Source organism: Simochromis diagramma, unplaced genomic scaffold, assembly GCF_900408965.1.
Source record: "Simochromis diagramma unplaced genomic scaffold, fSimDia1.1 OVJJ01000421.1, whole genome shotgun sequence".
NCBI classification, from domain to species: Eukaryota; Metazoa; Chordata; class Actinopteri; order Cichliformes; family Cichlidae; genus Simochromis; species Simochromis diagramma.
Window position 1 is genome coordinate 3,905,284 of NW_024387250.1, and position 15,929 is coordinate 3,921,212.

The 15,929-nt window shown below is 40.1% G+C and overlaps 1 protein-coding gene across 1 annotated transcript; it reads left to right on the forward strand.

The window, feature by feature from the left end:
- Nucleotides 1-1,053: 1,053 nt before the first annotated feature.
- On the forward strand, nucleotides 1,054-15,548 carry prom2 (prominin 2). Its single transcript, XM_040002036.1, has 25 exons — nucleotides 1,054-1,069; nucleotides 2,662-2,806; nucleotides 3,651-3,962; nucleotides 5,034-5,098; nucleotides 5,464-5,669; nucleotides 5,841-5,961; nucleotides 6,390-6,453; nucleotides 6,577-6,666; nucleotides 8,392-8,588; nucleotides 9,034-9,108; nucleotides 9,634-9,697; nucleotides 9,807-9,963; nucleotides 10,050-10,202; nucleotides 10,282-10,405; nucleotides 10,490-10,578; nucleotides 11,184-11,268; nucleotides 11,403-11,546; nucleotides 11,635-11,703; nucleotides 11,789-11,881; nucleotides 13,166-13,219; nucleotides 13,350-13,430; nucleotides 14,043-14,111; nucleotides 14,226-14,315; nucleotides 14,454-14,566; nucleotides 14,675-15,548. The coding sequence occupies exons 3-25, from the start codon at nucleotides 3,728-3,730 to the stop codon at nucleotides 14,721-14,723; spliced, it is 2,487 nt and encodes an 828-aa protein (XP_039857970.1). The 5' UTR covers nucleotides 1,054-1,069; nucleotides 2,662-2,806; nucleotides 3,651-3,727; the 3' UTR covers nucleotides 14,724-15,548.
- Nucleotides 15,549-15,929: the final 381 nt, after the last annotated feature.

The window sequence follows — 15,929 nt, forward strand, 5'->3', positions numbered from 1 at the left end:
TTCTCCTTCTAATTCACACCCATGTGTTCAATCTTGCTTCTTAGTCATTCCTCTTCTCTCAGGAACTACTACTCTCACTACATACCCTCTGGAGACTCCTGCCTGACCTCATCTGTCAGCCTGTCCATCACCATCGCAAACAAGAAGGGGCTCAGAGCTGATTCCAGATGTAATCCTTGCCCCACCTCGAGCCCGTCTGTCACTCCTACCATACACCTCACCACTAACTCCCTGCCCTCGTACATGTTGTGCACCACATACTTCTCTGCCACTCTTGACTTCCTCATGCAGTACCACAGTTCCTGTGTTGGCACCCTTTTACATGCTCTTTCTCTACATCCACTAAGGCACTAATACTCCCTCTGATGTTTCTCTATACTTCCCCATTAAAGATTTTTCAAGCAAACATCACGTCTGTAGAGCTGTTTCTTGGCATAAAGCCTTACTGCTGCTCACTGATCACCTCTTCATAACTTACCTTCAACAACTTTTTCTCACAACTTCCTGTTTTGTTTTGTTTTTTTATTGGCTGTATACCTGCTGCATTGCATGTTGGAGAATCACCCACAACAAATAACTTCCTCAAAGGAGGATTTTATTTTCCTCATTTACAGTTTTTGTTGTTGTGCTTTGGAAGAGTTCCTTTGCATGATGTACAGTTCAATATAATCCTTATTCATCTTACATAGCTGCCCTTTAGTTAATCCACTGTCTGGGGAAAAAAAAAAAAAAAAAAAAAGAAGAAGAATCAAAATCGTTGTTTCCTTCAAACCTACCATCTTGCCTTCTTTCTCCAGACTGTCTGCCCTTGGTAAACATGAGATTTGAACATCAGGTGGGTGCGGTCCACTATTGTTTATTCACAGGTTATGGATATGTAAAATCTCTCTGTGGTAATACATACTCTTTAAAATCACTAGCCTCTGGAAAGAAAATTAACGTACAGACGAGCAGAATGGGTGCACAAGAGTTTTCTTGCTGAGACAGTGTGAAGACTAATATGAACAAGACACAGCAGCACTTGTTTTGAGTTTATAAATGCCAGATTATCCAAGCTGCATTTCCTGAGGTGAGTCATCTCTTTTTTTTTTCTTTCCCCATTTTAAAAGAACTTCACTATTTCTTGGCAAAAAAAAGGGCGGATAAAAACGATGAATGCTGTCTGATGGCAGAAATTGTCAAAGTCTGTGTGGCTTTTATGTATATGTAGCCATAGTTACCCATAGGTTACCAATTAAGTAAAGATCGGCGCATGTCTTTGTTATTGATAACTGGCAGAAAATAAACTTAAGATACTGTAAAACAGGTTAAACGGAGAGTGTTGATTACATATTAAATTTTTTAAAGTACATTCAGTTTTGTCGCAATTTATCCTGAACTAACAAAAACTTCTTTAGTCACCAAATCACCCCTATGTTCATAAGGAGAAGAAGGATCATGAGCGCTGACATAATAAACAGGATGATGTTGCCTTATCATTCACTGAATTCTTGCTGGTAAATGGAACATGCTGCCCTTATTGATGAAAAGTACTGTTATGTTGTTAATCTGCCCTCTCAGTTCTTGTTTAACCGAGAATTACATGACCTGTGATGTTATTTCAAGAGCACACAATTATTAAGGACAATCAGCAAGTCAAAGCACTGCAAGGTGTTGATGTCCTTCTTGTATTAAAGCTACCTGACAGGGTTATAAACCGGAAAACCTAAAATTTTAGGTTATAGTAAAACACCTATAAGCAATCAGCAAATGATTGTTGACGTTTGACAGAAACTCTTTGAATTCTGTTTGGATTATGGAAATTAAATGCATTCCTATTTTACAATCCTTTCTTCGTTCCATGAATGCACCTTCTAAACAAGAAATACCCACCTCAGAAAGGTTAGGCTTTGTTACACAGAGAGGGAAATGTTTTTCCTGCAAAATGTTTTAGAAAACGCTGTTGATTCTTTCCATGCAAAAATGTTAACAGTATGATCACAGTGGGGAATTCTACCCATGCAGGTGTGTAGTGGGACTTCCTTCTTGTGCAGCTGTAAATAGTTTGTTGTCAAGTGTTGCTCAGTCTGTGTAAAAATTGTCCTGTCTTGACTTGTTGCTGACTCCAGACACAGTATCTTTTGACCAAAGTGAAATTAATTTGTCAGCTGCTGTCAGTAATTTGCTCGATGTTGAAATATTTTGGAGAATTTTTTGGCAGGCTTTAGTCATTTTTCTTTCTTATCCCAAGCGTGTCCTTTCCATCTTCCCCTACATGTTTGGGCTTTGCCCTTGCTTCCGTTAAAGCCACACCTTGCGTTTCATATTGCAGATGTGAACTGATTCACTTGGGAGTGAACTTGGGTCGACGATGACTTTCTGTGATAAATAATTTCCTAATTTTAACACATTTTCTTGAAAACAATTTTGTTTTGTTGGTTTCTTTAGTTTTTCGCCTCTCTAGGCGCCACGAATTTAACTACAACTATACATGTTAAGAAAACATTTCCAAAACAAACAAGTCTGACATCCCTTACATGCATTTGAGAATACAGGAAACAAAATTAGTAAAATCTATTTTGTTTACCCCTTTTATGACTCCTCCTTCCCACTGACACACCACACGTCGACCCTCCCTTTATCCCTCCTTCAGTCTATAATTTTACCTCCCTCTCTTCTCAGTGCCAGTTCTCTGCAAGTCAGCACACAGTCCACTTGATAACAAGACTGAGCATATCACATTTCTTTTGTGGGATTGGAGAGTCTCCTACTAATTCACCAGAGACTAGAGCAGCTCCTCGGTCCTTCAACGCTCAAGCCAAGAAAGGTATGTTTTCCAAATGACAAGATCCAAATGATCTCTCTTTGTCTTCTGCTTTCACACTCGGCTTCACTTTACGCTTCTGTTACTTCATGATTTTTACTCTCTCCACTTTGACCGCACTTTGTTCACATTCTTACCTCAGCTGCTGTTTAGACGTGGAGGACATGCTCAAACTCTTCCCAGCTGAGTGTCAGTATGTAAGGCAAATATCAGCAGACTGATAAAAGTGACGCATTTCAGAACGGGAAAAGAGAACTTTGTATTATCAGGATAATATAATTTGCTTAAAAGAGCTCCACCTTCACAAACATTACAGTCATATTCAAGTGTTGCATGTGAGTTTCATGCATTGAAAATTGTTTTTATTCCGCTTATTCCTTTTTACTGTCTCCTGCTATGAATGACAAACATGGTTTAGGGTTAAACAGCAAGGATACAGGTACGTGAGTCACATACCTATTTGTGTGTTTACACTATAAACATAGCAGGGACCGATTCCATGAAAGTATTCAGGCTTCATCTAATTTTTACCAACTTTTCCTGTGATTATGAAGGTCACTCCTTTGGGTCACAATTGAGGGTCTCTCGATAAGTATAGAATAACACAGAATCCTAAAGGGCACTGTTCTTATCAGAGACCTACATGCGCTGTATTCAGATTTCCCATTTTACAAAATGCCAGCAGTGTTTTTTTGCTTTCCCATTTCCTGGCTGTAACAAACTGTTCTGTTGTCTCTTTGTCTGTGTGACTCAGTCTGTGGCTTTATGCGTCTCTTCTTCAGTCTCTAATTTTTCTGCTTTGTGCGGATGCACCATGGTTTTATCAGTTTCATTGTGTTGTTTTCAGATGCTTCAAGGAAGAGCTTGCGCCATGAGTTGAGCTCTCTGTGGACCTGCCTTCTCCGACTGCTTCCACCTGCAAACATGGGGTTATACGGGAACATGAGGAACTTGTGCGGAGTAGTAGGAGTGGTGCTGCTCGGGCTCAGCCTGACCCAGCCTGTCCTTTCTCAAACTAGCTGTAAAGCAGATGTGGCCCCACAGAATTTTACCCAGCCTCACTACCACAATACAGCCAAAAATAATTCAAAAACAGGCTTTATGTCAGCAATAGTCCAATCCTTTCTCCACACAGTTGAGCCAAACGCCTTTTCTTCAGGTCAGTATCACCACCGACCTTTACTGCCTTACTTCTTCATGTAGCAACATGTCGAGCTACACACGCACAGAGCAGACAGGAAATATTCAAATCACAATAAAATCCTTTGGCTTTCATGTTCTGCATGTCGCAAAATTTCCCTGTTTGGTTAAAGGTGACACACTATTACCCTGCACTCCTGCTCCGTGCTACAAAGAAACTAGACAAAAACATGATGGAATTGGTTAATCAGTAAGAAGTTAATGGGCATTCTTGCATTTTGCAGAGTGAATATTTAACCTTTAGGTGCTCTGTTGTTTGTAAGGTCCCGTATCCTGGCTCAGACGTGTGCGTGTCACATCTATTGTCTGTCCAATTGCTCCATAAACCTGTGTAATAGTTTCTATGTAGTATTGATTTATGAAAAGAAGGCACGTTTACACGAAAGCCTGCCTTTCACCAGTTCAGACTGAATTTAAAAGCGACGATTATCAGTATTAGTATTAGATATGTTTATTGAGTAGATTTCGCACAATGACCACTTTAATCATTTATAAAGAGTCCGCTGATTTTTCCATCCTCATGAGGTCACCAGTGCTTAAACAAACAGCGTTTCATAAAAAAAATAATAATTTAATGTTACAATAAGGATAAAATGCTGAACAGGGTTCTTACTTAGGAAAAAGCGATTAAGCCAGTGGTTATCAATTGGCAAATGTTTTATAAAATGCAAATTCATTTCAACACACTAAAGGACATTTAACATTTATCTGGTCTCCTGATCGATATGTCTTCTCAGTCACCTGTGCCTGCTGTTGTCCCTGTCAGACATTAAATGATAGGTTTTGTATTGTTGTTTTTGGTATCTAATGTTTCCTGAAAGCTAGACTGGTTTCCTGGTCACGGCAAGATGCAAGGTGTCAGGTTTCCACTTTTACAATGAGAAAACGCGTGTGCAGAGCGAAAGACATATTGTCCTTCTAGCCTTTGTACAAATTGTGTGGATGACTAGGACAGAAACCAGCAGCATAGATTTGTATTGCCCACTCATGTACTAAAAAAAAAAATTGTTTCTCTTTAATTTCTTTCCAGATTTGGTGGTCACGGTAGTCAAAGAGTTCCAACGTGGGCTGCCAGATCAAGCAACCATCAAAGAAGTAAGTCAGTGTACATGATTTCCACATATTTTACTGTAAACAGGAACTTTGTGCTAATAATAATAGAAAAGGCCACTCCGTCATTAGAGCTCTGACGGCTGTTATATGAGACTGTCTCAAAAAAAATCCCTTTGTGTTTTGTTCCAGTCCATTAAATGTACTAAAGCGCTTTGATCCACTTGATTGTGGACTGTCACCACAGTAAAGTAAATCCACAGTGTACTGATGTCTCACAGGTATTTGACGTCACAGCTGGCCACAAAGAACTGCTGCAGTTCTGCCGTCTTGGCTTTGAAACTGATATTTGTGACACCTTAACGCTAATACATATCGTTTGTATGTGTGTGGGCATGTTACGTGTTCAGATCCTGGTGCACAAAGTGGGTTTCTTGGTGTGTATTGCCATCGGGATCCTGTACATCGTCCTCATGCCCATAGTTGGATTCTTCCTGGCCTGCTGCCGCTGCTGTGGCAACTGCGGTGGGAAGATGTACCAGGAGCAGTCATCCTCCATTCACCGCTGCAGGAAAACGCTCTACTGGTGTGCATTCGCCACCACCATCATTATCTTGTGAGTGTGTGTAGGCTGCTCTTGGGAGGTTTTGACCAGCGTAATGATGATGTGTTATCTGAAATTAGCAGTGAAGACAGCTTGAATGCACACGGCTCACTGCATCGCTCAGATCAACAATACGTTGGTGACATAAATTTAATTGTGTTTGTGTCTGTATGTGTTTTGCAGAGCTGGGAATGTCTGCATGTTCAGAAGTAACGAAGCCTTCAAAGTGAGCGTGGACAAGGGTCCAGGGGAGCTGATAAACACTATTGAAAATATTAACACCTTCCTCACCGATGTGCCTGAGGCAAGAGAACATTTCTGAAATGTGGAAATGCATTGTGACAGCATTTATTGGTACCGGCTGACTAACTGCTCTTGAACTTTATTCTTAACCGTAAACTGTTTTGTTAGTTCCTGTTATGGATTATTCACAGTAAGTGCTGCTCTCCTGCAATCCATCTGCAGCTTTTGTGTGAGATGCAAACAGACCTCAGTTTTGAAGTCAGACCACTGATTAAATACCGGCTCCGTTTTCCACATTGTCAATATACTTATCTGAAGTTACAAGAGACTGGGAAAAGGTTGGATGGAAAATGGGGCTGTTTGTTGTTCGTCACTTGCGAAAGCTGCTATGTATGATCAGCCAATGTAATCAGTCATCTCTGTTTGTTGTGTTGTGAACCATATCTTAAGTACACAGTCTGAAATAGTTTGTTTTTACTCCATTTCCAGCAAATTAACCATGTTGTGGACGAGAGCAACAAAACTGTGGATGAGGTTAAAAAAAACCTGAAAGGTAAGAAAAAGGAACTAACAATGAAAGAGCAGAGGAACAACTATTGTACAACCAAACTGCTACAATACATTTCCCACCCTTGTCACATGTTTAACCATTTCAAAACATGTTTTTCTGTCTTAGACATCGGAATCCAGTTGGGATCAGCGATCCAGAGTAAATTCAACGGTACCCTGCACAGAGCGTTGCGCTCCGTTAAACTTCTGGATCAAGGTATGAGCCATATCTGCATGCTGAGTCCTGCATCAGCGTGTTAATGAAAGTTCAAATGTAGATACCTGTCATGAGATTGGCAATAACAAAGCCACCCCCACCAAAAAACACAGTGTACAGTTTACTGTAAATGCTTTTCACCTTGGCATCCCTTTTATCTAGTTTTCCCTTAAACCTTTGCATTTGCTTTATTTACTTAGTTAGCTTTTTTAGTTTCTTTTTTTTAGCTAAGAAAAAAACAGACACAGAAGTACAGAAATAACAGTGCAAGTGCAATGCTTTGACTAGCTAAAAGAATTATGTTACATATAAGGTTGTTATAGTGAACCAAAACTAAACTAAAAACTAAAACTAGCTGTGAAACTAGCTTTTAAAAGGTTTTTATTGTAATACTTGTACTGATTTTCCTAAAGCTTAACCCTGACACATGCCCCTCATAGAGAAATAATTCAAAAGATTAAAGCTAACACCGAAACTAATAAAAAAGGAGAAAGATGCCCTGGAAACTAACTGACACCAAAGAAAGTGAAAAACAAAAATTCAAAAGGAAATCAAAATAAAAACTAATTAGATAACACAAAAATATAATAATTCTGGTTACATACTGATTTACAGGCTGACATTTTGAAACTTGGACAGTCGCGAGGGAGCCACACCCAAAAGCGTACCCTGCATACAATTAAAAAAAAATCTGTCCTATTAACTCTAAATTGGTTGAACAAAAAAAATATCAAATATTATGTAAGACTTCTCACACTTTTACAAGGAATTAGGAATCTGGAAAGTTTTCTCATAGGATTTCACACAATCTCACTTCTTTTTGAAACGAGAAACATCGCCCCCTGCTGGTCATTAGAATTCTGGCTCAAGGCACTTCCTTACTAACTTCACTTTTTAGACTCAGAGATTATAGGTTAAAAGCTGTGAATTTCCCAATCATACTGCTTTCTAACCCTTATATGAACTCTAATGATGTGCGTCTGCTGACAGTTTGGGTTAAAAAAGCTTCAAAACTAGTAAATAATCATATTTGGGACACAGTATATAATAGTGTCTGGAGTGTTCCTCAGTCAGCTCATTCTTTGTTAGAAACCTTTATAGTTTATCTAAAGCATCTACATCAAAATCTCTTGTGGCTTTCAACAAGCAGCAGTGGTGAAGGGTTATCCTATAAAGCTGAAACCTAAGCTGTGGACATTCCGGTTCTCAGCAGCTCATTTGATCAGACTCGTTGTATTAAAAACATTTCCAGGATGTCAGCTCAGAGACACGGAGGCTCTGAATAGTATAAGGAACCTAGATATGTTTGTTTATTAATTTATAATCGTTTAATTTTAGTATATTAGTCTAGACACCGGAATATTCTCTTTTAAGGATCCACCTTTTCACTATGGGAATTTCAGCATTTCTTTTTAGCAAAAGCAGCTGAATCATTTGTTGACACACTTCTTTACAGAGCACATCCCCTCTTAAAGTAACAGAGAGCAGGCTTAGTGCAGGATTGTAAAAAGAGGGTGGGTAAACAAATGTTCCTGTTGTTCATTGACTTGGCTTATGTGAGAATTTCCCATGAATTTTAGCTTCTTATATAGCTTTTACATTCAAAGGAAGGTAGCAGGGACACCCCCCACCCCCCCATATAAAAACAGCCTTAGATGAATATTTATGTAGTGTATAAACACACACATAGAGACTAATATTTGTGCATTTGATTCATACGAGCAGAGATTCAAAACACCAGCCGTCAACTGAAGACGTTGAACTCGTCTTTGGTCCAGCTGCAGTCCAGCGCAGACCGCGTCCAGGCCAATATCACTGCTGTGAAAAACAGCATCAATCAGACTTTATCCGATTCAAGATGCCAGAACTGCACCACACTAAGCAAAGTACTACAGTCACTAACAGTGGATACCACCATTGATGTAAGTACAGAGTTTGTGTTAACAAGATGACTCATTCCTGCTTTGTTGTTTCTTTCTGAATGGATGAATTGGTTCTGATTGACAAAGGCAAAAAAAAAGAAACAGCTTCTGAATGTCATTCAAGGAAAACATGAGTCAGGTTCGACTTATCTACAGACAAAGAATCAGCCCTGTTAGTGGGTTTTATAATATATTATAATGAAGAACCAGGAAGAATCATTTTATGCAATCAAACACTGTCTGATGTCGGCCTGAGACAATGTGGCACATGATCATTTATGACTTTGTCTGAACAGCTGATCTGTCCTCTGTCCATCTGCTCCATGACACAAATGTTGGTTTTGCTGCAGTTTGCTGCCACCTTGTGTTAGTTTGAGGTCTGACATGTTGTTGCTGATAAAAAAAAAAAAGGTTTGTTGTTTGTGTCTGTCATTGTTCTCTCTAGACTCGCGGCTTGAGCAAGTTTCAGTCCGCAGTGGATAAAGCCAACCAAGCTGATCTCACATCCCAAATCAACAAGGTGAGTGACATCTGCAGACAGAACAGCCTCAGAGAACACATCTGTTTTTCTCATGAGAAATGTCAGTGTTCCCAGCACACAGGCACACTGGTATTGTCTGGTCTTTGAAGGCTCACAAGGGAGTCTTGAAACAGTGAAATAGGATAAAGGGGCCTTCAGATACATTGTTATGCCTATTATTTCCTATGGTTTGCGCCATGCGATGAAAGACTTGCTGTTGCATTGAGCAAAGGGCAGTGCTAGGTTTCTGTGATGTACATTTGCGTGACTAATAGAAACAAGAATTTGGGGCATTTGCTCAGCTGAGTGTTTCATATATTGCGCACAAAAGGAAAAGAAGCCAGAGGGTGCCTTACAGACACTATACAGACACTAGATCTTCACATGCAAGCACATGCAAAGGCTGTAGTTTTGAGGATTTTGAAGATTGACTTTTTCACTGAAAGAAAGGCAAATTCAATATTCACACCATTTTTAATGGAGGCATGTTAACAATATATTTAAACTATTTACATGATAACTCAGGTGGAGGAGTATTTCCAAAACATCCCCCAGACGGTGAACAATGAAACCAACAATATAGTTCAAAGTGAGTAAATGCTGCAGCTGTTGTAACAAACTTTCTGAACTAACTTCATTTTCTAAATATGTGTACTGCATGTGTTTGTGTGCATTACTGAGCTTGTGTGTTTTATTAGGCAGCACCAAACAGCTGGACAGCATACAAGGACAAATCAGTCAGTTTAAAAATTACTTCCCTGTATCTGCGCTGACGGATGTGTCTAGGACACTGAACACGACACAAACTGAAATCAAGAATATCTTGCCACAAATCAACAACGCCGAGTTTATCAGGTAAGAACCCCTGAAGTGCAAACTTGCTGTGTAATCAGTGGCAGAAATACCCACAACTCAGTCATCATGTGTGCATACTTCTTCAGATGGAGCGTGTGTGTGACCCTATGCTGTGTGGTCCTCCTGGTTGTGGTGTGCAACGTCCTGGGTTTGGTCCTGGGCCCTCTGGGTCTGAAACCAAAAGAAGACCCTATGAAGCGCTCCTGCACAGCGAACTGTGGAGGCATCTTCCTCATGATGTGAGTACTGGCTTTGAATGTTGGTTTCATGCCCAGGGGCCTGGTTCTTCTCTGACCTCTGACCTGGATGTATTTGCAGGAGTGCAGGTTTCAGCTTCCTGTTCTCCTGGCTGTTCATGATTGTAGTGATAATACTTTTCTTGGTGGGTGAAAATGTTTACACACTGGTCTGCCGACCCTGGAACAATGGACAACTGCTAAAGGTAGCGATATACACTCACACATGTACCTGCAGATACATGTACAGTGTATGTATATATATGTATGCTCTTCTCTTCTGTTCACAGTTAGTTGATAGTTCTGGCTTGATTCCATTGCCGCAAATAACTTTGTCTTCAGGAATGAAAATGAACATCAGTATCTCTGATATCTACAGGTATGTAATGCCAGATATACATGTTCCATGTAGTTTTTAAAAAAATGCTTAAGCAATAGAGCTAAAAAAAAAAACCCATTATGAAATGATTGGAGTCAGTAAAAACTGCAAACTGTGGATCTTGAGAAAAACTTTGGGGTATATGAATAATGCACAATAAGCAAAATTTTGAAATACAGTAAATTTCCTTCTAATGTCATAATATCAGAGTTAGAGTCTGTGCAGTTAAAACAATGAGTCAGTGACACTAATGTTATTGATGCTGTTCTAAAAATACTCAGCTCCTACTCCAGAAAATCTGAGGTATTACCAGTCGTAATAGCACCGTGACTCAAAATGGGAAACTTTAAATGGGCGTAATTCATGAAAATCATTTTTAAAACCCTGTGGCGCTTCAATCACATATTGACTGTTTTATTTAAACACAGTAGTTGTGTACAGAGTCAAAATAATGTGTCGTTGGCAGTACTACACATTTAGCCCGGTCCCCCAAACATATCTATCTGTTTAGGAAAATGAATTCAAATGTGCTTTTTTAAAACTTTTATTCTGATTAGCAACTGTATGAAAAAGTTACACTTGATGCATTTGTTGTTTTTTTTCAGAAACTGTGAGGAAAACCAGGCTCTGTGGACAGCACTCAATTTGTCCCAAATCATAGACCTTGGCGACCTGCTAAACGTGTCAAAAGTGAGCTTCCTTGCCACCCTTTCAAACAAATGAAGACAACCCTATGTTAATTAAGCATACCAGATTGTTTTCTTATGCTGACTGGATCAAAATGATGAAATACATTTTTTCTCTCTCTCCCTGGTCACCCGCAGTACACAGGAAGTGTCCAACAGGACTTTGAGAACACAAATATCTCTCTGCCCTCGGTCGCTTTTCTGAGTGATGACATTAAAAACCAATTACAAGATATCTCCACTGAAGCTAAAAAATTTGATTTCACTGCTATCATGCAGCAGGTATGCCTTTTTTTGTGTGGATCATTAACTGTCATTAGATGATTGTGTGTGTACATGTTAAAGTAATCTTATTACTTATCTCCCTCAGATGAACGCCATTTCCAGCATCAATCTGAATACAACAGCAAATAACCTCAATAGTTTAGCTGATGCTCAAGTGAGTGGAATCTTTTACACTTTATTACAAACTAATGTGACTTTGATTTATGTCCTGACCAAACCAACCTCTGGCCTGTTTGTAGCCTGATCCTGATATTAAACAACAATTCAAAAATGAGGCTAATATTGTCAGGATGATCCAAGCTGACATAGACACAAATATCAAGCCACAGCTGGTAAGTTCTGTCCTTCCTTTTTTTCTCTCCTTATCTCCTTATTCTGGGAGTTGTTTTATTCTTTTGTTGGTTATCGGAATTTAAAAAGAGAAATCGACTGCTACCTGGATCCTGGACTACCTCACCGACCGACCACAGTATGTGAGGACTCAGGGCTGTGTGTCGGACAGGGTCGTCTGCAGTACGGGGGCCCCACAGGGAACGGTTCTGGCTCCGTTCCTCTTCACCATCTACACTGCAGACTTCTCCCACAATTCCACCCAGTGCTTCCTGCAGAAGTTCTCTGATGACTCTGCAATAGTCGGCCTCATCACTGATGGGGACGACAAGGAGTACAGAGGTCTGACCCAAGACTTTGTGGACTGGTGCCAGCTGAACTACCTCCAGATCAACGCCAGTAAAACCAAGGAACTGGTGGTAGACTTCCGCAGGCACAAGCATTCTCCACTGCAACCACTGAACATCCAAGGTATGGACATTGAGGCTGTGGACAGCTACAGGTACCTTGGTGTTCATCTGAACAATAGACTGGACTGGACTCATAACTCAGACGCCCTCTACAGGAAAGGGCAGAGCAGGCTGTACCTGCTGCGGAGACTCAGGTCGTTTGGAGTGGAGGGCCCACTCCTGAAGACCTTCTATGACTCTGTTGTGGCTTCTGCTATCTTTTATGGTGTGGTCTGCTGGGGCGGCAGCATCTCTGCTGGGGACAGGAAGAGACTGAACAGGGTGATCCGAAGGGCCAGCTCTGTTCTAGGATGCCCTCTGGACCCAGTGGAGGTGGTGAGTGACAGGAGAACGGCGGCTAAGCTGTCATCCCTGTTGGACAACATCTCCCACCCCATGCAGCAGACTGTGACAGCACTGAGCAGCTCCTTCAGTGGGAGACTGCGGCACCCACGGTGTGGGACGGAGAGATTTCGCAGGTCTTTCCTCCCCACTGCTGTCAGACTCCATAATAAAGACTTTAACTGATCAAGCACACACATCCATACATATGCAATAATACTAAGTGCAATAATCCTTCTGTCATCGTTGTATTTTACTCAGTTGTATATAGTATTTGTATTCTATTTTTATCTTATTGTATATTTATTTTATTTTATTCTACTGTATATAGTATTTTATTCTATTCTGTACAGTTGTGTACTGTATTTATTCTTATTGTATTCTAATTTTTGCCTCATAACTTTTGCACTGTCCACTTCCTGCTGTGACAAAACAAATTTCCCACGTGTGGGACTAATAAAGGTTATCTTATCTTATCTTATCTTTTGCCCATAGACAAATGTGAATTCAAGCCTCAAGGGCCTTCAAACCACTACAGACAAAGTCAATGTGAGTATGCCCTGAGCAGTCAAACGCAGAACTCATTCTCTCTATTTTTTCATTCTCATCCTCTTATTTGTTTTAAATTTATTTTTCATGTATTTATTTTTTCTCATGCTTGCCTTTTTGGCTCTTTCAGGGAACGGTGGAGGAGGTGCTGAGCAATGTGCAAGCAGCACAAGACTTTCTCAAAACAAATGCAACTCGGATTGTAAAGAATGTGAGTAGAGGCACGAGTCACATGAGCTGGAAGAAAAGTGCTCCATGTGGTCGGTCAGTTATTTAGCCACTGGCAACAGGGGGGAGGAGGTGCAGTGAGTATTGATGTGCTGCTTGTAGTGGAAGCAATGTTCTTACTAGTTCCACAACCACATGGGTTAGGGTGGACATGGCAACTCGTTGCCTTGAAGATTATTTCTAAGCGCTGTCTTTTGTCATGTGAAAGTTGTCTTAGGAGCCTTAAAAACAAAAACGGTTGCTTTCACTGTGTCATAGAAGAAGGTTTAAAAAAATAGCCCAAACTAGCCCTGCAGAAACCACATTTGCTTCCTACCTGAGTAAATAAGCGACACTGGCCTTCAGTTTAAGAGATAAGGCTGACACTGTTATAATTAGCATCTATTATCTGTAAATATCAGCTGACTTCCCTAAACTACCTGTCGCAGTCAGTTTAAAGTCTGCCCTTCTCCACTGAGGACAAATTCTGAAGAAAAAAAACCCGTTCAGGGCTATTTCCATCACAGTATGATGGACCCACTGATCCCTCATGACCTGTCAGTGTAAAGAAGGGAGAAAACACGAGGAACTGACCCCATTTTTTGTGCCCACCTAGGAAAGCAAAACATTTCTGGACTGTCAGCTGCGTTACTTCATTGCTTACACTGACTGGGCCAAACTCATGGTAAAGTCTAACCCAATCTTTGCCTGTACTTGTTGAAATAAATGCCCTGTGCTTGTACAGGTGCCGGAGCTTACCTTTTCTAGTGTTAGTAATCTGCATGCAATCTTCCCTCAGATCACGCAGCAGGTGGGCCGCTGTGGGCCGGTGGCAGGAGCTTTAGACTCCGTTGATGTCATTGTCTGTGCATACATGGTGGAATCTCTGGTGAGGATCACATCTTCCACCTAGCAAAATACACCCTGAAGAGGAATATAAGTTTAACATAACTAAACTTTCATTTGCTGTTTTTGTTTGTATTTGTATGAAGCCTGCATGGTCTTAAGCTGTCTGTTCTCTCTTCAGAATGCCTTCTGGTTCAGTTTGGGATGGTGCATAATGTTCTTCATCCCCGGCATCATCTTTTCTATCAAGCTGGCCAAGTACTACAGGAGAATGAAGGAATCGGATTTCTTTGAGTAAGAAAAAAAAAAAAGCAAAGAAAATGCACGGGTCAAAATGACGTGACAGATTAATTTAACGGCGGTTGTATGTGTCTGACTTTGACTCTTCATGCCTCTTTTCAGAAACCACATTACCGTGAACCACATCCCGCGGGCGCAGATGAAACAATGAGAAAGATGGCATTCTCGCAGAGCTGCTTTAAAAGACTGCAGGCACAAATGTTGCTTTGCCTTACAAACTAAAAACATATGGTGCACTCAGGCACAGATGTGGCATATTGTCACTCTGATGAAAAGTTTGAAAAATCCAGTTTTCACCACAAGGTGGAAACTCAAAAGCAACTTATGAAATGTCCTACACTGCATATACAATAATGTTTCACACGGCATCTTTAAAATAACTCAGGGGTACACAGGGCGTAAGGGAAACTGCAGGGATTGTTTTTATCATAGCAAATTTAAAGTCCTGTATTACAATTAGAGTTTTTATAGGTTTTTCAAGTTTTATACAGGTTTCATATGCATTTCATATGTGAACAGAGCTGCTTTATACATTTGCATGAATGCTGGTGTGCAGCTCCATGAATGTGACTCTAACGTGTGCCTAATCATTTCTAACTCAGTTATTAACTGTAACTGAACTAATGCTGAAAATTAAAACCACAACACTTGTGTTTTTGCTAACTACACAGAACCACTACATTTTTTTTTGTTAACATTATGTTGCTGTAAACTGATTTTGAGAGATGTTTTGAATTTATGCTGATTTATAGATAGATGTAGATTTATGGATTTGTAATCGATACTGTTGCTACACAGCACTTTATATCATCTGTTCTGCTCGAACATGATTCAACCATAGCTAATGTTTCTATAAACTGCTAGTTTAACAAGTTCTCTTTTCTTTTCTTTTTCTTTTTCTTTTTACTGGTCTTTATGTTTATGCTGATTTATTTGACTCTCTTCACAAACAATTAAAAAACAAAACAACAGATGATATGATCTGATCATATTTACACAGACCCACTGATTATATAGCATTGTGGATTGTTTAGGTTGATGACTGGTGTGTCTTGTGACCATTCGCAGACATCTACTCACTCGTGTGACACAGGATGGATTACCATCAATGAAACTGGTTTTAATTGGCTGAAAACTAAAATGCCATGGTTTAACTTTCATTTGAAGATGTTAGAAACTGCTTGATTGAAGCTTTTTTTAAGAACAGGAAGTTTTTTTGGCACCTGGACTGAGGTTTAGGGGAGTGAAACAGTGTGACTGCAATGAAGTAACACCAAGCAAAAGGAAATATTACAGCAACACTGGGTGTCAAACTTAGTTCATCTAAAGGCCATGTGGAAAATGAGAATATTGGCCA